The sequence below is a fragment of the Ischnura elegans genome, chromosome 4, assembly GCF_921293095.1.
Source record: "Ischnura elegans chromosome 4, ioIscEleg1.1, whole genome shotgun sequence".
NCBI lineage: Eukaryota > Metazoa > Arthropoda > Insecta > Odonata > Coenagrionidae > Ischnura > Ischnura elegans.
In genome coordinates this window covers 4,522,222-4,543,103 of record NC_060249.1, presented here as the reverse complement: position 1 = coordinate 4,543,103, position 20,882 = coordinate 4,522,222, and the positions used below count along the sequence as shown (strand labels likewise).

Sequence of the window (20,882 nt, the reverse complement as noted above, 5' to 3'; positions counted from 1 at the left end):
CCATGCTTGTGATTCTTCGGGAGCCCATAGTGTCGGTGGACGCGTTTTCGGCAGGGCCGCTGGACTCCATTTTCAAGAATTTACTTTAATCCAGAGAAAATAATAATAATTCACTCAGACCCGAAATCGCGATAGATAACGGCGAATGGGAGGGAGGGATGAGTTATGACGAAAATAATCCTATCCATTCCTAAAAAACGCTTAAGTCTCCGCCCACTCATTTTGAGCTGGTGACGTCATTAGAGTTCTCGTGCAGAGTAAATATTTCACTAAGGGAAGGGATCGCTCAAAAGAGTGAACGACCACGAGCCATACGAGGACGAGCATGTACCGAAGAGTGGCTGAGAAGCGGCTACGCGCTCGTCATGAGTGCGTGACGTTATCGGATTATGTGCTGAAGGTTAATGCCGTCAAGTTTCCACCCCGGATAGCTCGAGGGGTTGGCGACGTATCGATAAGCGGCAAAATGTGGGTTAGTTAAGGTTTCAAACGCTTTCACAATCGACAGTAATGAAAAATTAACAAAGGAGCCAATTATCTCATAGGAAAGTTGTGATGTGTTGAAAGTGAGTGTCCTATTCAGTAAAATCAAACCGATAATCAGGAAGAAGAAACGTTTTTTTTTTATCTCTATTGGAAAAGTGTGCTTGAGAGGTATTCCAGTGAGGCGTGCGTGGGTGCGACGAACGATTGCGCACAGTTCTGAAAGTCTCTCGAATAGAAGAGCATCGATGAAAAATTAGGCAAAGTGGACGGTCCCTTGGATTCAAATATTCATTTCTGAGATCACAATCCATCTAATATCGATTTCAGAGAGAGAGAGAGAGCAAGAATCCTATGCCCTTCTGTCCTTCATCGAGGCCTTTTTTATTGACCAGTTCCTTGATTTATTCCACGTGTTTACATAGTGCGAGCAAAAATATCAATTTCCAGCAGCTTTTTCTCTCTGATCAAACCGCTGATCTAACATTTCCTGGAAAATTTCCAATTAAAATTCATTATTTCCTCATTGCGCGAAATAAATAATCCAACACTAGATCTATGAAAGCCCCTTACATTCTTTACAAAGCTCGCGAAAATTAAAAAAAATGTTATGCCAACGTTTTTAAGTGGCTGCCTATCGCCCATGAGATGAGAATGGGAGCGCAGAAAACTCCCGGTGAGGACGAATGTGATTCTGATCGCTCAGCTGTCTGTGCAAATTCCCATAGTATCCGAACATAACCACCGCACAACAGTCGCCGCTGCATTGAAAAAACATAAAAAACGAGAGTGACCGGGGAACCTTGAAACGTTGGCTGGAGACGTAACATTGGAGTCAGCCGCTCTCGAGAGTTATTCTGAGAGAGTAAGGCGGGCGTCTCTCCTTCGACTTGGAGAGCGGTGGCCGTGCGCTCCACATAATGGTTTGACGTGGTAGTAGTATCGGAAGCAGGGGTGGCGCCACCCCTGCGTTGCGTGTCCTAATGAGAGATGAGGAGGATAGTGGTGTGGGCGAGGCTCCAGGGCGGCCGGCGGCGGCAGCAGCCTCTGAGTCACAGTGTTTCGGGGGGCAAGGGTGCGTCATCGCAGCGCGGATCAATATGAGAGGGATTGACTCACGGCCTGAGGTCAGGGAACAGAAAAGGGGTGCCATTTCGCACGAAACTCGGAGGGCGAGAAAAGGATAAGCGAACGCAATATGATGCCTTCGGGTGAGGATCAAACTCCTAGCGGCCAGCGGAAGGCCCTTGGCCAGGGAAAGTGAAAATGGCCACATAAAGAGGCCTTCAATCATTGGTCATCGTGCCCCCGGGGGAGGAGGGGCGGTCCCTTCATCCCAAACCTACCCCTGCCTGATCATAAGGACGAACTCGTTCACCAACGAATTTTATTATGCATTGCGAGAGAATTTGACGCGTATTTATCCGTTTCTCCATCCGAAGACCTAATCGAGGCACTATTAAGTTGATGATGTTACAAACTCACACCGCTTTCTATGTCTCCGCTTCTCTGCTTTTCCTCGGCCTTTCGCATCGGCCTCGCGTAGTTCACTGGCGAGCGATACCTTCCCTCAATAAAAAGTTCCTTCTGCTCGAGTAAATGAACCTTCTGACCTCACCCACTCAAGAAAATTGGGCGGACATTGGGCGTTTTCTGAATTTAAACTTCTGGAAGAGTAGCCGAATGGCGAACATATTTTTCGTCCTCACTTTCCTTTCCCATCCATCCTTACGATTTCCTTCCCTTACAATTCAATCAAAATTTTTAAAAAGTGTCCCAAGAGCAAATAATGCAATCAAGGAAATTTCGAGCGAAACAGCAAATCATTGTACAAGAAATCACAAGCAGCAAAAATATTTGGGACTTCTAATTCGGGATACTGGTTCAAAACGAAATTATGTTTGGAGGTCATTATTTATTTACACAGATTTCTCCGAGAAAATATTTCCTAAATTTAATTTTAATTTGTCTTGAGCTACTACACGCATAAAAGGGAAGAATATTGATTAAATATGATAAATTATGTACTCAAATACGATAAAAAAGGAAAGTCAGGAAAATTATGTAAAATTTAAATATTCAAGAATTGAGGAAGTACTGATAATTATCTATGAGCTCTGCGTAAGGATGGGGTGACTTCACTTACCACAAATGTAAAAATCGATCGCTGAGTTATGAATACACCCATACTCGAGTAAAACCTTGGAGCACTTTACAATGGCAGATGGAATAATATTTCAAGTTAGCCCGGGATGATTGAATGAAAAACTGTCTATGAGCTAGCAACACACCGATAGAGCCTGAGCAAGAAAACTATGAGGCAAGTTCACATTAAGGGATATGGGGAGAGGAATATATTATGCATATAATATGTGATGAGCAAAAAGAACTCATCCGGACGGACATGGATGGAAAGGAGGAGAAGAGGACTCAAAAATAAAAGAACAACGGGCAAGGAGGCAGCGAAGTCGCCAGTAGAGAGGGGAGGAACCGCTGAAGGAAACTCTGTATTTCACGAAAAAAGGAGAACCCGCGGGAGCGTAAAGTTGTGATTTTATGTCTCCGTACACCGACCACTCCTTCACTTTCCTATTCATTCGTATTAAAGACAGGAAAACCGAAGACAATGAAAAAATTGGGGTGGGGGTTCATCAGAAGTAAACAATGAAGTCGGTAGATCATATCATAAATTTAAAATAAGAAAGCTAGACTTCAGAACAAATAGATTGAGAATGTCGTTTGTACTACGATCGATAAGAGACTATAACGGTAGCGTTGGGAATAACCAATAGGTTTTGACTTGTAGTGTAGCATACTAACTCATTTATTCTTCAATGCATGTTTCTGAATTTTCCTATTTTTCCTAACAGTATTTTTTGCATACTCTAGCTTCATTGGTATTTACAGTTCTACCTCCAGGAATAGTTGGCAAGTTTTGCCTTGGCATGAATGTGGAAGTGTAGTTTGTCAGTATGCGTAACATTTTTAAGACCGTGTGGTGTGCATGTGGGAATCCTGTTGCATGCTGGTGATTGATCCCTGCCAAACACCGTAGAAGTGGCTCGCAAGGAATTATGTAGATGTAGATGCATCCTTCGAATTCTTTGAATTCATTGGGATTTCGGGTATGAATGATTGGATGCCATTACGTATGAAAACAGCTCCAAACACTTACCAAATAAATATTCCGTCAATGTTAATTAAATTTTAGACTCTTTTTCTTTGAGCATAAAAATTCATGTGTGTTTCTGACTTGCTTAATATTTGTATTAGTAGCCAGTGGCGTAGCCAGGAATTTCGTTCGGGAGGGTCCAAAACCAGGGGGGGGGGGGGGAATTTTTGAAAAACAGGATACTAAGTAATGGGGTTTAAACTAATTTTAACACTTTTCATAATCGAAAAAACTTCAATTGTTAAAGAAATATTTTTTTAATTCATGATTTTTCAATATTTTGTTTTCTTTTATGAAGGAAAATGATTATATTTTTCTATTTCGGGGGGGGGATATGTTTTGGGAAAGATATGTTTTTCAAATTGTTGTTATGTCTGATAGTACGGGAGATGTAATGGTTGTGAGAAAGTGATATTAGGTTTCATAATGAATATTCGGCACTTCCTTTGTTATTGTATGATGACAAAAATGTTGGTATCATTAAATTACCATATTCAATTACGATTTCAGGATTTTATGCGAATCAAAGGCATACCTGAATCTATGTTTTACAAAGATTGGCATGATTCGAATTTGGCCCATCGATTCCGGAGTTTTACTTAATATCTTATTTTTTGCGCTTTTTACAATAGTTAAGTAAAACTTTAATAATAGTTTTTTTCCGGTCCGGTTGTGTCCACAAATATCCACAGGGTGGAATGACGTTTCGGTAGTTTAATTGGCTAAAGCACTCGACCGGAAATCGGGGGAACCGGGTTCAAATCCTGGTCAAGGCGAAATTTTTTTCTCTGCGGATTTTTCGCACATTCTGATTATAGCTTTAGGAGAGCGTAGTGGCTTAGTGCGTCAATAAGTTAGCTTCTTAAGGAGGGGTACTGGGTTCAGTACTCGGGCAAATCCTGAGTACTCCCACAACCAAAATAACCTCAAAGTACGAAGAGGCCAAGGGTAAGGAACTGATGCTGAATGTGTGAAATACAAGCGCCCGTGGTTTGGCCTTGGGTGAGCTCTACCCTCCCGTCTCCAAACCAACCCTCGGGTTGAAGCACTTAGGGAGTGGGGGAAAAGCTTTAACTACCTCTGTTATATTCTGACGTCCTTTTGATCTCGAAAACGAGGGACGCGGACGTTTATACGTCGAGCATTGCACAAAAGGCACCCAACTGCCCAGATTTCAGAAAATTAATTTAAAACTTAAATACATGGTGCTCATCCACTAGTCGCAGGAAACATTTTAAATGGAAACATTTGAATGTGCTGAATCGGTGGCTACCATTGGCTAAACACGCAGTGAACTAATTCTATACTCCGCTGCTGTGCCTTTATGAGGAAGTCACCAGAAGTGAATGAAGCGTCCGTGACAAGCTGACATAAGGTGTCCACGGAATGAAATTCAGCCGAAGTTAGACGGGCCAACCATCTTCAAGTTGGAAGGAAGGAAAAATAATAACATTGGCGGTTTCTCTTTGCGATCACAAAGTCAGTGTCAATTTTCATACCCCTCCTCGCTAATAGCAATCAATGCATTGAATTTATTTAATCTGTCGATTTCATTATACTGTGCCAACTAGATATGAACTCTGTCAGATTTCCAATAGGCTATTCATTTAGTCATTAAGGTGCGCAGGGAGGCACTTGCACGTTGTGGCAGGCACGATATGGCTGCCGACGTTTCGGATGGCCATTTTGGTCGTGTGCGGTTCGATTTTCGTCTTTGTGGTTTACTTCAAGTAACAATATCAACATTTCCTTACACGAAAAGTTTTTGAAACATTTTTCCATACAGTATACCTACGTTACTTCGATATTCGTGTACTTTTATACACCTCAGAAATTGAAATCTACCTTTCGGCCATTAAAAAATTAAAGAATGGGTAAAATTTAATTTTAATGAACTCTAAAGGCTCCCGCGCGAAATCTACCCGCCTCTTGCGATGGACCACACTGATCCACATCTTTCTCCTTGCTACTCGGCCGTGGCACCCGTTCTGCTTCAACACATTCCGGATGTCATTCACAAATACTTACAAACCACGCTTCTGTGGGCCAGCGGTTACCTAGGGAGCGCTAATTTTAGGGTCCTTCTTGATATCCCGCACGATTAATTGGTTGTCACTGTTAGTCAGCTTCCGTGGACGTCCGCTTCGGCCCTTGTTTTGAACAGTCTTGGAGTTGCCAAACTGATTTACTCCGTCGTACATAGTTGACCTTGGTCGTCCTACAAGTCCAGCTATTTGATTCTGTGATTTGCACTGATTACGGAGCCTAATCATGAACTTTCGCTCAGTTTCAGTCGTATAAGTTGCCTTTAGTTCCAATTCTGTCCACACTTCAGTTCGCAGTTGAGTCAAAGATGCGTTTTACCTCGCCACAGCCTAGAGGAAGCGTGTGCGTCCACAGTTGGGCCACGCTGAAACCGGTGCGCTGTCAGAAACGTGCGTAAATCGATGTGCATCGCGTGTCCGAAAACTTTTTACGCGCGAAAGTTTTGAGTATTCGTCTATTGGACACATTTTCTATCACAGTGTTGCCAGTTTATCGTTTTTAAATGGGAAAACCTTTGCCGAAGCAGTCCACGATAAGAATGTTGAGTCCGAAGAACAAGTGCAAAATAGCCTAAGTGGTGGAAACAAGAGCTGTGCGAATAATTTTGCACTCACTGTATTACACGACCCGATGGAGCTTCAGTAGAATTTCATACAAATGTTCAAAGTTCAGAGTTCTGCCTTTTTTGCGTCGATAGTAATGTGAGCAATGTATCTTTCAAAGAAAGATGAGTGTAGTTTGCAATCAAAAATTAAAATAGAGACACTATAGAAATGTTTATACCCTAATCACTCGTCTCAAGGAATGAAAATTGTGAAGCATGCAGTAGAACACTTGATGAGTTAGAGGATTTTATGGGTCGATGTGCACTAGGGCGATTCCAGATTCTGGGGGGGTCTGGCAGGCGAACTTTCATCTCATATTTGGGATTAAAAACTAAATGCAACAATTTCTCTACTATTTTTTAGACGTCTGGGGGACACGTGCCCCCGTCCCCGTGCCCCACCCCCCTAAATCCGCCTATGGATGGGCATATCAGTATCGAAGATTTTATTTCCCTTTAAGCGATTTATTGTGGTATCTTCTTCGTAAAATGTGACATTCCGCAGAATGACCGATCACATTTTTTGATGATAGAAGAACACCAGAGGTTTCGCAATTTTCCACACTTCAATCAAACAAACACCGACTTAGACATCAACGGATAACCGTCATTCTCAACGAAATTTGGTGTAAGTTTGATCGAAGTGTGGAAAATTACAAAAGTTTGTGCTATTCAATGGGTCTATCGGAGACTTCGGATCGGAGACGAAGAACGCCGGGCGAATGTCAGGCGAACAGAGCCCCATCGTTTCTGCTCTATCGAATGCCTCCTTAAAATGCATATATTTAGCCCCACCCGCCCATCTGACCTTGTTTTAGCAGAGCTCCTCTATCGGCCAACCTCACCCTCGCTACCGCTGCGGGGGTCGGGGGGGCACTATTGGTTCGGGGGTGCTTTCCGCCCCCACACGCATTAAACGCGCTTTTTTCATTTAATTGCGCGCGCGACTCGACCAGCAGATCGAGTTAAAGGATCGCGTCTCCTCCGAGACGTACCTACGCCACCCCCGCCCCTCCTCCGGTGTAAAAATACCCGTCGTCGGCGACGTCGGTGGATCCCCTCCGTCTATCTGCTGGTGCTGCTGCCGCTGAAGAGTCGGCCGCCGCTTCCAAACGTGAGCTTGTTTTCGCGAGCGCTCGCTGGAATGTCCTGGCCACCGTGTTTTGTCGTGCGCGTCCGTTAGAGTGCGCCCGGGGCGGGGCTGCCCCCAAGGGGCGAGGCTGCTGCCCCCCACGGCGGCGGATCACGCTCGGCTGGCAAATACCGGCGGCAGGGGCCTCAGTCACGGCCATTTGCTCCGCTCTGGAACATGGGGCAACTTTTGCACGAATTAGGGAGGCATGCGCTAGGCATTCAAAAGCTACGTGCCGGGGTTAGATTACTTGAGCCATTGAGAACTTATATCTTTCGTAGCGACATGGAGGCGATAATCTTGGAACCTCACTATATTTCTGGGACAGACAGAATCGATAAAATAGGAGAGGTATTTTGCTGGACGGAAAGGTGAAGAAACTCTTTTTTCCCCGATAACAAGTATGGAGAAAGATCGGAATTTGATGCGGCTGTAAGAGACCTCAGGATAAATAAAGCGTCTGGCATTGGTGACATTCCTGCAGAACTAATTAAAAATTCAGGAGAGAAGACGTTGAACCAGCTTTACAAAATCATTCGTGAAATGTATTCGACAGGTGAGATACCAAAGGTCTTTGAGAGGAACATTATAATCCCTATTCCTAAGAAGAAAAGAGCGGATAACTGCGGAGATTTTAGGACCATTAGCCTTACTACACATGCGTCGAAGATACTGACAAGGATCATCTATAGAAGAATAGAACGAAAAGCAGAAGAGTACTTGGATGAGGACTAATTTGGATTCAGAAAAAACAAAGGCACAAGGGAAGCAATATTGGCCCTAATACTGCTCATAGAGAAGAGAATGGAAAAGAACAAGCCAACGTTCGTTGCGTTTGTGGACTTAGAGAAAGCATTTGACATGGAGCATAATGCTTGGAATCCTAAAGGAAATTGGGGTTCTTTATAATGACAGAAGAATCATCCACAGTTTATACAAAAACCAAGTAGCGGTGATGAAATCAGGGCCCAGCTGTGAAGAAGCAAGAATTAGGAACGGAGTGCGACAAGGCTGTACATTGTCACCCGTAATTTTCAACGTTTACATTGAGAAAGCCATTAATGAAATCAAAGAAAAGGAATTGGGAGTGAATATCCATGGAGACAAAAATTAGCATGCTAAGATTTGTCGATGACATAGCCGTTATAGCAGAAACAGAGAAGGATTTGAAAAATATTCTGGTTAATATGGGTAGGGTAATGGGTAGAAATCAACTGAAAATAAGCACGAAGAAAACCAAGATCTTAGTATGCAGCAGAAGAGAAGTAGTCAAGACCAACATTAAAATAGGGAGGCAAAAACTGATAGAGGTGGATGAATTCTGTTATTTGGGAAGCGAGATAACTAGTGACGGGAGAAGTAAGAAAGAAATTATCAGCAGAATAGCCCAGGCGAAGAGAGCATTCCACCAAAAGAGAGACCTGCTTACAGCGAGAAACTTAAATATGGAAGTAAAGAAACAATTTATAAGATCCTACATCTGGAGTATGCTCCTATACGGAAGTGAGGCATGGACAATGACCGCAGCGGAGAAAGCAAGGATAGAGGCCTTCGAAATGTGGTACCACAGAAGAATGATGAAAATCAAATGGTTCGACCGTGTTAGTAACGAGGAAGTCCTAAGAAAAGTAGGCGAGAAGAGAAGCCTCATGAAAACCTTAATAAGAAGACGGAACAACCTTTAAGGCCACATCTTGAGACATGATGGCTAGATGAAGACCATCGTCGAAGGGCAAGTGGAAGGCAAGAATGGAAAAGGAAGACCTCGAACAAGATATGTGGAACAAGTAAAGAGAGATGTGAAAGAGAAGAAATACGTAGGTGTGAAAATATTAGCTGATAGGAGAACTGAGTGGAGAGCTGCGTCAAACCAATCCTAGGATTGTTGACCAGTGATGATGATGAAAAAGTATGGACTACAATAAAAGCAAGGTGGGACTCAGTATTAAAATCACGAATATTTGCATCTTCTTTCATATTTTTTGTATACGGGATACGCCTATTGACGCGGATTGCTGGGTAATATGAAGATAAAATTCATTTCACATTCAGCCACTCACCTACTAGCTAGAAAAATTCGCGAAAGTTACCGTCCACTCGCGAAAAATATTTCCGTTATTGGAGATGGAATGCGGGGGATAGGGCTGTTAGTGATTGGACGGGCACGTGCGTGACGTCAATAACTTTCAACGGCCACTCACCAGAAAAGGGTTCAATTGTGAAATGCTCCGCTGGCAGGAACACAAGGAGTAAGAGGCGAATAAAAAAAAGAATACGAGCGATTCTTCGCATCCATCAAACCATTTGATCGTTCACTTGGGTCTATCGAGAGACCCAAATATCAAGGGAGCGAGTACTCAGGGGGGGGGGGGTGGCGTAGCGAGGGAGGGGTGCACACTCCCCACGAAATATTAAACACAATTACTTTTATTTATTTTATTTATTTATTTCCATTACCCCATAAACAGCACATTTACGGCCTTTACAATGGGGAATTAACAATTAACAATGAAGGACATTCACACACGCCCATGCCCTGGATAAGGATAACTTACCCAGGCGGGACTCGAACCCGCGACCTTCGGTTTGGCAGTCGAGGACTTTACCCCGACGCCACCGCCTCATAAAGGACAAAAAAATATCGAAAAATGAAGTTTTTTCGACAATGATAGGTGATAAAATTAGTGTAAAACCCTCCGCTCAGTACCCTGTTTTTAAAAACATTTCCCCCTGCTTTTGCTCCCACTCCGAACAAAATTCTTGGCCAGGGGGCTGGTGGTCGTGCCCTCCCCCAAATGAGAAAATGCTTTTGCCTATTAGCTGTCTACCGATCGCCTTTAGAGGTACCAAGTACTTCCCAATCATCTACTAATGCTCTCATGTTTCCCATATTTATGATGATATACCAATTTAAAATTTTTGACATAACCTTGCATTGATCTTGCCCCTCTCCCTTCCTTGTGGAGGGTTGAATAAAAATAGGCGCTCGACATGTTTGGTATCCTTTGGATCCTTTTACCAACGATTAGAATGCCGCTCATCCGCTTGGAACTCCCTCCTCTTCTTTCGCCTCCAAATGTTTCCTCGACCCACCTGCATACAAGATGCGATCGAGCCTGTCAAGTCGCATCCACTCTGCAACGACTCTATTCCCCAACAAGTCGAGTTCTAACAGCCGTTTAAATATTTACTCAGATTGTCTGCCATCACCTTCAATAATTGTTCATTTTGCTACACACGTTTTCTTCTGTGCAAGGTATTTTTCGGAGCTCTTTCTGACGAACGTACTGGATGATTCATCTAATCCTTAACTGCCTGTATTCCCTGCCTACCTGTACTTCATACAGCCATTTGTCCTGTGTTCCGCCTATAATTCATTTTACCTTCCTATGCCCACTCCTCTTTTTCTAATGCTTGATGTTTTCATGTGACGATGTTTGGCCGCCTCTCTCCATTAGAGGCGCCGATTAATCGTCAAGTCCACTAAAAGGAGCCATTCATCTTGACCCAGGGGCCTATTTGCAGCGGTGCGAAGTGTATCCAATCCCTCCATCATGGACAGCCAAATTGGACAAATTGGTGGTCTTCGTCAAAGTCATGAACTCCAGGATAGGGTCAGTCCACAATGCTCAATTTGCATGAGCCCACAGTAAAAGATGTAACGTTAGAACCCCGAGGAATGAGTGGCGAATTGGTTTTTGTACTACGTTCGCCATTTTCTTAATATTATCGGATTTGATAGAGTTTGATAAAGAGAGAGGCCCGAATGTTTCCGTTTTGCGATCCGTTGTCTACTTATCGAGAAATTCCCGACGAAAATTCTCAGGTGAGTCGATTGCTTCTCAAACTCATGCTGAGAGAGTCATCTCTTCTCAGCTTCTTCTTTGTCCTGCGCGAGGGCCTCGCGGGGGTCGCTTGTGTTCCCACTCTGGTGAGCGATCCCTTCCATCGACGAAAGGTACGCCTTGAACAAGTCAATAAACTGAAACTCTCGTGACGTCGGCAACTCAAGAAAAGTGGGTGGCAAATTTCGCGCTTTCTCATTCTAAATATGTTCGAATGAGGAAGATTTTTTTCGTTTTACCTTATCTTTCCCATCCTTATACCGAAATCTTTTCGCAAATAACGATTTTGGATCTGAGTGAACGACCCCGTTCCATCTCTTAATCGATTATGTAGACGGTATTTTAAATTTGACGATTATTTTATCTCGCCTCACCAAATGAACGGGCAAACTCAGCAGCCAGTTTCCCTCGAGAATCTGGGCAAGTTCCTCGGGATGAGGTAGTGTAGAGTTTTGGGCGGCAGAGGGGCGCGGTCTTTCTGTCACTTGCCTAAGAATAGACGGCCAGAGAGAGAGAGAGGGAGCCGCGTGCAAGCCGGCCATCGGAGCCGAGGAAAACGTCTGCGACGGGGAAAGGGAGTGCGCGCGCCCATCGCGAAATTCACACCGAGTTCAGTGGGGCGGGGGATGGTTTATTTGTCGCGGCGATTCCGGGCATCGCAGCGCATTTCGTCGAAAGGCATTGGGATGACGGCGCGCGCGCGGTCACACTTCCGCGGATGCAATCCCCATGGCCGGCACATCCTTCGTTCTCTACGGCGGCGTCCCTCCCCTTCCCGCCCGAAATACAGCCTTGTATCTCCGAGTTCATTAGTTGCCAGGGAAAGACTTGGCGTTCTCGATTTTTAGCTAGGACCGCTGTCCCAAAAGCTTAGGCGCTTCTGGTACTTTTTCTCGCAGGTTCCGAAAGTTATTATGTGATTCCCCATACACATAGTCTGTTATATGAATGATTATAAGCAAGCTCCCGAATGAATATAAAATTAAAAGATTATCTTCAGGTGCTGAGGGCGTTTGAGTTTACTATCAACTATTTAGAAGTCTTGGCTTTTGCTTATTTTCTATATTAGGTTTATAGGATTAAATTTTTAATTTTATACTGGATTGTTTTAATTTTCAAATCCATGTTTGCGCCCCAAGGAGATCGCGCGTGGATACCGTGGCACTGGAATAATGCCTGTACTCAAAAATATTAGTCGGTTCTCATTTTTCAACGTGGTAAAAGGAAGCGTGTCAATTGCATTTTTGATTCGATGTGATTATTGGGCGGGGAGCGGGGTGGGGCTTGTGCGGGACCAAACAAGAGGCCGCGAGTTCGAGTCCCGCCTGGGTAAGTTGTACCACCAGGGCATGGGCGTTTATGTTTCTTCGTTGTTGGTTCCCCGTGATAAAGGCCTTAAATGAGATGTTTACGGGGATATGAAAATAAAAAAGAAAGGCAGACAACAAGCAACCGCACGCGTCCCGAGGCCGATGAGTAGATGACAAGCCTAGGGCGTACCCAGGATCATAACTGGGGGAGGGGGGGCAAGCCATGGTCTAGGGGGGTGCAAGCCAAGTTTTTACATTTTAGCATGGGAAAGGTGATTGAAACCAACATTTTAAGGAAACTATAACAGCGCTTTATAAGTTTATGAGATTATTTCTTTGAAAAAATAGGTCTATTTTAGTCACATACCTTATACTAATATATATCATTTTTTGTGGGATTAAAGTAAATTTGCTGAATACTTTCGTTTCGCCTCAGTACTAATTTTGCATAAAGACTTGCGATTTTTGCTTCTAGGGGGTAGCTGCCCCCATCCCCTGCCACTCGCTGGGTTCGCACATGTGATAAGCGATGACACGCTCGGCATGAGTTGGTGGCGTCATCAGTTTATCCGCGAAAGGGTCGAGGCCGTCGATGTTTCTACGGGAATAGATCGATATGCAGGTAGTAGATAGAACAACAGAAATCACGGGTCACATTATTTTCAAAGAACTACCACAATCGACAATAATAAAACATCAGTGGACGAACCCGAGTTAACTCAATGTCTCCTTCTTCCCGGTGGGCGGCCCTGCCGAGTGCTATGGGAGCATGAATGCCCAGCTAATGAAGAAGCGCCAAGGCACATAATAGGGTAGTTTACTTCATCAAAGAAAACGAAAGGCATTGATTGCGATTCGTTACCCACAATTAGTGTATTCATAATATACAAATTATTTGGTTTTATATTTACCAGTTTAAACGAATGGCAATGGTCAATTTTATCCTCATTTGAAAAAGGCCAGATGGGCGCCCATGCGATTCCACTCCACGTGACGTCACAGGGACCTAGTTTCTGAACGAGAGGATAGGAGTTTTACATCGTCTGAGATTACCAATGCATGCATGAGTCACAGAGCTCAGGGAAACATCTCTTAATAATCACTTATTAAAATTGTCTAAGGTCGGAAAGTTTCCTTCGTTTGATAAGGTAGTAATAATCCATATTTAAGTCAAGCGCTACGTGCTAGCAGCCCGAGTCGTATCAGCGCTCAAGCCTCGCCTCAAGGTCACCTCACAGGGCGGCAGCGGGAACCATAAATACGTCACACGGACTTTTTCCCATCATTCCTACTTGCCCGTCGCGTTTTCGCGCGCTTGAAAAATTTCACTTTTCATTTAATCGCAAAAAATAGATATCGTCATTTAAAAATCTAAAAGTGTGAAATGCGTACTCCTGGAGAAATAAACTTTCGATTTAGGCAATTAAAAAAATGGGAAACTACCCTATTGTGAACTCGTCACGCATTTATGTCAAAGTAATTTTGAGAGAGGAGTTTAAAATAGTTTATAGAGATAATATTCCCCCAATGTCTTGGGTAGTTTTAGCCCATGAGTTGAGTTTAATTATAACTACATCAACATACTTCCCCTCAATTCGCATGGAAAGGTGCGCGGCAGAGGGTGTTTAGTCACGAGTCGTTCGCAAAAAAAAAAGTTGGCGCGTTGGATATACTTGACGACAGTGTACAACCTATAATTGATGGTTGTCCTATATTGTTCGAAGGAAAAGCGAATTCCTATATCTACTTGTTCGAAAAATTTATGTCCTTATTTCTTCATTGACGCTACTTCTATGATATAGAGATGATCGCACGGTTGTTATAGTTCGCGCTGCCAATCAAGATTTCAAGAACGGCAGCTAATGGTAATTGTTCGTTGACTTTGATGGTGAGCTGAAAATATCCTAGAGGATTCCAGCATACGATGTTGACGTTTTTATACGTTCTGTATTCAAAGTTAAAATAAGGGTATCTGGATTCACTAATGCATTTCAGGTTGATGAACAGTCACATAATCTATTTACAAAGTATGTGGAGCTTATGATATTCGCTATGGAAAGGATGATTATTCACCTATTTCCTTCCGCACCAGAGAGCCGATAATGCAATGGTTATAGCAGCTTTTCTGGCGAAAGAAAGACTTTGGAACACCCTGTCAATGGGATTTCCCGCTTACAATCTAGCTATCACAATTATTAAAGCCAAGCAGTGAATTCGGATAACTCATAATAAATTTCCATTGTCTACTGGTATACCACAACCTCTAATTAAGGTGTTTATTTCTTTGGTTTTTTTCAACTGATGTAGTAAATAAATAGGGCCGAGCAAGTTGAGAGAAATACAGCTTACTTTGTTCAACGCTTCCTCTAGATCTCCTCGCAGCTTTTTCAATTTCTCCCTTTCCTTGGTCAGCTGCTCTCTTAAAGCCGATTCTTCCATCTTTGACTGAATGAGGTCGTTTTTGGTGTTCGATCGAAGAGTTCTCTCGCTGGAAATCAGGTCTTCCATCTCCAGTATCACTCTTACTTTTCGATCAATTTCCTTTGATCGATGATAATAGAAAGGAATATGTTAAAGACCATAACACTTGGGTAAAGCTACATTTTTATCATCGATTCAAATTTTACTTAAAAACCAATAAATTTAGTGTGGTTTGTTAGGGGGCAAGTCTCATTAATTACGTGACTCGATTAGGCGAGGGAAGGTGTCGAGCCCAATCTCATGTACCTAAAGGAGATTTGTGTTCTTGGAAAGGTGTCACGTAATTTTTATTTTCGCGTAAAAGTGTAAAATTGTGAGACTTATTTAAATACTAAATTATTCGATTTTCTCACTAAGATTGACTGCTACGTACTTTGTACATTTAAATAATAATTATAGCCTTTAGTAAAAATATTTCAACATAATATTTTTATTTTTTCATTTCAACGCAGTCAAGCACATAACATTTTTGTTGAATATGCATTGAACACGCATTTCATTGAACCATGACAAACTTCAATGCTTTAAGTTTATCATCAGTTGTACAAATTTGGCCACAAATGAGGATGCAAAGCGATATACATTGATAAAAGCAGCGCTGCAGGGACGAAAATTTCTGTCTGTGTGCCGGTGAAAATATCGATCTCCATAAATATGCCTCTAATAAAAAATATTTATAGTAATTAAATAAGTTATACCTTTGGATTAGGTGTATATGAAGAATAGTAATACGTTCTGAAAATGTTTGGGACCGACGTATTCAATATGAAAATCAAATATTTCAGAAGTGAGGGTCGTCATTTTAGAATGTCTGTTCGGGTGAATATGAAAATTAAATCTCCACAGTATAAATTAGTATCAAATACGGGAAAAATTCGCTTTCATTCGAATTTAAAGCCTACTATGTTTGATTACACATCATGAGAGAAGGGAAATAATTTGTAGATGGATACATCTTTCCGTCTTAATCGATGCATGCTGTGTAATTACGTGGCATAATAAGACCCCTAGCCTTCTCGTAAGCCGCTGGTTCGGGGAGAGCGGTTTTCGGTCCTGCTGTCACCTCCTCTGACACCTGTTGTGTATGTATGTGATTATGCATTACTCAATATTAGATTAGACTAATTTATAATCCCCAAACGTTCAAATTACACCCTATAATTATGTGCGGTTCAAACTTACTGAAAATTACTATTAAATCAAAAGTATTATCTAATCAGTTCTTTTCCAGCAAAATTAAGAAAGATAAATTTCTATGTGATAATTACTCTCAATTGATGTCATTTGCAAACCTTGAAAATTTAGGTAAAAGTTTACATTTCATGACTCGCACAAGTTTCTACTTCATCAAAACAATAAGTTTTGCGGAAAGTCATCAGGTGTAATTACTGTTTACCTGTTTCATAGCATCAATAAGCTTTTCGTAGTCCTGCATTTTGGATTCCAATATCGATATTTTCTTGATTGCATAACCACTTCTCTCAGTTTCCTTAATTAAAATGCTTTTGAGCGAATACAGCTTCATTTTGTATCTCTCAACCTGAGGGAAGAAGAGATGATTATTCTGGGTAATTATCAAAGGTAAAAAAGTAGTTCATTCGTATAAATAATTTGCTTCGGGTATAAAATCTGCATGTTCGACCTGATGCGCAACGAACTCGCGAGGAGACCGCGTTGCCCGGCCCAAGTTAAATCTTTCAACTATTGAAAAATGTGCCATAATTTCAGTATTTCTATAAATTTATTGACGATATTTAAAAAGTTAAAGAACTTATTTTATCACCTCAGATTTCAATTTATGGACAAGCTGTAGTAGTTCCTGACTGTCCTCTTTTCGTTTTCTCCAGGCATTCAACATTAATGCTTCGTAGATGCGACGAGCAGCTTGGATATTGCTTTTATCTAGGGAATTTGTTATAGTATCCTGAGCGATTCGGATGCAATCTGGTTCTTTCACAATGCTTGGGGTGGATTTGCTAAAAGAAAAATAATTAAATTGTGGTCATTTTATTATTTTCTAGCGTAATTTTCTTGTAAACTTAAATTTTATTTTACCAATTATCTGCATCAAACACCTTATATAGCTTTCGTTATTGTTTCTGGCGTAATTATAGAGAACAACGCCTTAAATATGTAAAAACACTTAGAGGCACTTACTGAAGTTCATCCTTGTCAGGACTTGGGTTATCGCTTAGATCTTCTAGTGACATATGGATAGTCCTGCTGTCTTTTCTAGTTAAAGATACCTTTTCAGCTTCATAGTGGTTTACAATACTACGCGGATTTCTTTTCCGAAGAATCTGCACGGGGCTACTAGAAAAAGATAAGTGATGAGCTTGGATTCCCAGAATCGTTTGAAATGGTATGTCTCCACCTCCTAAAGAGCTAATAGGGGAAGAAATGAAGTCTTTAGACGGATGGAGGAGCATAACTTCCTTCTCACATTCCATTTCAAAAGACATCTTTCAATGCTGAGATAGTTATTTATTGATTATAGCATTGCATTCATTGTTGTTACGCAACCATGAACAACAATATCATAGGAAATCATAGTTATAATAGGGTATTCGTCCATTTTACGAGAGATCTCTTATAGCACTTAAATAAAACGTCGGCTACTTACTGGCTTCGGAAGTTTTCATTTATGATGATTCTATCCGTTCCTAATTTCCAACAAATGTTTTTGATGTGACGCCAAGTTTCAATACCAAAAAATAATCTTATGATTCATTCTATTATCAATTCAATACGCCCACGGGAAATGTGGTCCTACCAAAATTTGCAATAAATCTGGCGCTCAAAAAAAAAAAGTAGTAAACAAACGCAACGCGGTAGTCTGCTCTTTTGCCGCAGTGCACTCTGGCCCGAAAACGTTTACTGCTCATGTGACCCAGCTGGCCAATCGGAGGTGAGATATTTCCTGCTTCTCCGAAAAGTAGTGGTCATCGTGTCTGAAAATATCCCCAGCGAAAGCAGTCTTTTAGTCGGGTGAGGGCTGCGTCGACGTTAAGGTGCCGCGGATATTCCTTGTTACTGATTAAGTTGAAAACCATCGCTCACTGCTTCGAAATGTTGGTGCTGTCTTCATATCATCGCAAGCATGTTTGAATGTTGGTGCGCGTAATAGGAACAAGATTCCAGTGCGAGACCTTGACAATTTATAACTGTTGTGTGCACTTACTACTAGGGAGTGTTGGATAATTCTACGCAATGCATAGCCAAGTGTATTTTGACGTCCCCCTTCGGATTTTTATGTCATCATTACATTTGCGGTGATTTTATGTTAGCGCTCAAGTAAGTTTGTGTGTGATATATTATTATAAACATCATTTAGAACTACTGTGGTAAATTAGTCTTTATTTGTTAACAATCAATTGAAACTAATTTTCCGTTTGTTAAATTCCTTGATGAATGCATTTTTGTTGCCATTTAACTTTCATATAATGTTAAATGAAGAATTCTTATTTAAAAAAAATGTTATTCTTAGCTCATGGTTCTACTGAGTTCACAAGAAGTGTACATTTAAGACGAAAGTGATATTATTGTGTGAGCTCCCTTTATGCTTACGGGTTTAGGCTATCCGTTGAAATTGAGAAATGTTATTCATTATTTCAAGTATGTTGTGATTGTATTCATTTGTCCATATGTATTCTTTTGTCAAGGCCACGGCTGCCGATATTGTAAAAGGAACCGTGATAGGTAGTCTGTGATGAAAACGAGTGAAATCAAGAAAAATATGGAGCAATTAGGTGTGTTGTTCGAATCTTGTCGTTTTAATGACAATGCCAGTTGCATGCTCGTAATGGAATGATTTCTTATTATGGACTAATTTTCGAAAGTATTTTGCAGTGTGCATGGCCAGGTAATAATGTGGCCCTACTGCTTTCAGGTTTTAGGGTTTATATTTTCCAGTCTTGTGTTTGCACCTGTCTAATAATTTTGTGGAATTGGTTTTGGGCTTCTTACACCCTACAGTCGTAGTGAACCATAATATTCGCTCTAGATAGTCGATAGTGCGAACCTTAATCATCAGCATGCCTATTTTATCAATACCCTTTGCTTTATCTTTAATTCGACGTAAGTTTATGCATTCTTTTCTAAGTTCTACTCTTCGTTTTAGATGGTTCTGTGCCACTGTCCAATGTGGAAGGAATGGTAGATACTTATCGACCGGAAACTGAGGAAAACCTGAACATAAGTGATGTCAGTAAGTAACTAATCCAATTTTTTCTTCTTCTGGGTTTTTACGCGCAAACACAATGAGCAGCTGTTTGTGCGTAAACGGATGTGAACATAATCATAAAATGGGCGTCTTATCGATTTTTTTCTATTGCAGTTGAAGTTATACAAACTACAGATCCGGATTTCGTCGAGACCGATCTTGTTCCAGTCCCTGGCGATTCCGGTGCAGCGAGGGTAGGAGGATCAGGTGGCAAAATGTACTCCGGAATAGATCAGAGCGGTGGTGGAGGTGCTTCTGCATCTGCTCCTCCGGGTGCCGTGAGGAGAAGGGCATATATAAACATTATAGAGCAGCCGGCGTCAAAGGCACTTCGGTTTCGCTATGAATGTGAAGGGCGTTCTGCTGGTAGCATTCCTGGCGTCAACAGCACTCCAGAAAATAAGACTTTCCCTGCCATTCAGGTAAGAAAGTTTAATTTAGTTCCCAGTTGTTATGCATTTGTCCAATAATTTGGGTGTAGTATAACATATTTTAGGACATCCTTTCTGTTGGTTTAGTATCTACTCCCCCAAATCCTTTGGTGCTTAATTCTAACGAAACAGCCATTGGCTGTCATTAGGGTACTAATATTTTGACTCTACAGGCTCTTCCTGTCATGGACTATCCTCACTTATTACACAACACGTATTGTTGTTGTGCTCCTTTATACACAAAAGTGGAGAGGTTGGTGAACATGATACACTTGCATTCATTAGTGTTCTGAACTGGCTCTTTCATAATGACTCACAAGAGAAACAACTTCATCACTATGTGCATCACTAAGTACCACTAAGTCTTGAAATAAAACTTTCACTTTGTGTACTTCCGACAGAAAATTTGTTTATTTTTTGTGGAAGGACACACTTGTCTGTTGTTAACCATGGTGTGGTAAGCATAAAAACAGTGTTCCCATCTTCCATTATTTGATATTTATATTGAATCTTGCTTCTCTTATGCCAGTTCTTTCCTTAATTGATTATCCTTGCTTCAATACCACAGTATTGTTCGCTTCATCTTGGCTCCTTGCAGCAATTTTCTTAATCTCGAAGTACCAATAGAAAAAAATTTCCTCTCATTGCCTTTCAATGTCCACCTTCGTGTAGTTTTGGTTTTCACTCTTACAGCTTTAAGAACTGTTGAATGATGTTTAAATTAGGTGCAAGGGGTGATCTTATTAAATGCCATTTCAGCCAGTGAAATCCTCATGTTAGTTATTTGCTTTGCTTGTTCCTCCATTAGTTGTTTTTTTAGCTGTCCAACTTCAGGTATCCCATTACATTTTGAAGTTATTTACCCCTTAACGTTGTCTACTATTATTTTTCCTGCCTTGAACATATCATCACCTTCATTTTATTTTTGTCCAGTCATAAATCATCGAAAGGTAAAAATTGTGTCCTTTTATTTTGAGAGAACTGAGGCATAGCAGTGTTAGGATGTGCATTGATTGTAACAGAAACAGCAAAGTTTCCATTCCATATTGATTTAGATTCTTTCAGCCATACTTTGAAAACTATGCAATTTAGTGCAAATTTTGAGGTCACCGAGCATTTGTTGTATTTTATCATCTGAGAGACTTTATCTATGCCG

At 41.5% G+C, this 20,882-nt stretch overlaps 2 protein-coding genes across 8 annotated transcripts in view; one reads left to right on the top strand and one right to left on the bottom strand.

The window, feature by feature from the left end:
• The window catches only part of LOC124157005 (E3 ubiquitin-protein ligase BRE1A), an 82,556-nt gene that overhangs the window by 26,478 nt on the left and 35,196 nt on the right, over positions 1-20,882 (bottom strand). Inside the window, exons 1-5 of one of the 5 annotated variants that reach the window (XM_046531462.1) lie at positions 17,697-17,885; positions 17,231-17,386; positions 16,857-17,049; positions 16,470-16,613; positions 14,942-15,133 (exon numbers count right to left, since the gene is read on the bottom strand). In XM_046531462.1, coding sequence (XP_046387418.1) covers positions 14,942-15,133; positions 16,470-16,613; positions 16,857-17,049; positions 17,231-17,283 — 582 coding nt within the window. In that variant the 5' untranslated portion in view covers positions 17,284-17,386; positions 17,697-17,885. Of the gene's footprint in view, positions 1-14,941; positions 15,134-16,469; positions 16,614-16,856; positions 17,050-17,230; positions 17,562-17,696; positions 17,886-20,882 lie in introns of those variants that run through there. The other 4 variants (XM_046531465.1, XM_046531460.1, XM_046531461.1 and 1 more) reach the window with 4 other exon arrangements.
• The window catches only part of LOC124157004 (proto-oncogene c-Rel-like), a 52,276-nt gene continuing 49,379 nt past the window's right edge, over positions 17,986-20,882 (top strand). For 2 of the 3 annotated variants that reach the window (XM_046531458.1, XM_046531456.1), the window contains exons 1-4: positions 17,986-18,367; positions 18,736-18,822; positions 19,194-19,280; positions 19,410-19,717. In XM_046531458.1, the coding sequence (XP_046387414.1) occupies positions 18,783-18,822; positions 19,194-19,280; positions 19,410-19,717 (435 nt within the window). In that variant the 5' untranslated portion in view covers positions 17,986-18,367; positions 18,736-18,782. The remainder of the gene's footprint in view (positions 18,368-18,735; positions 18,823-19,193; positions 19,281-19,409; positions 19,718-20,882) is intronic. The other variant, XM_046531457.1, reaches the window with a different exon arrangement.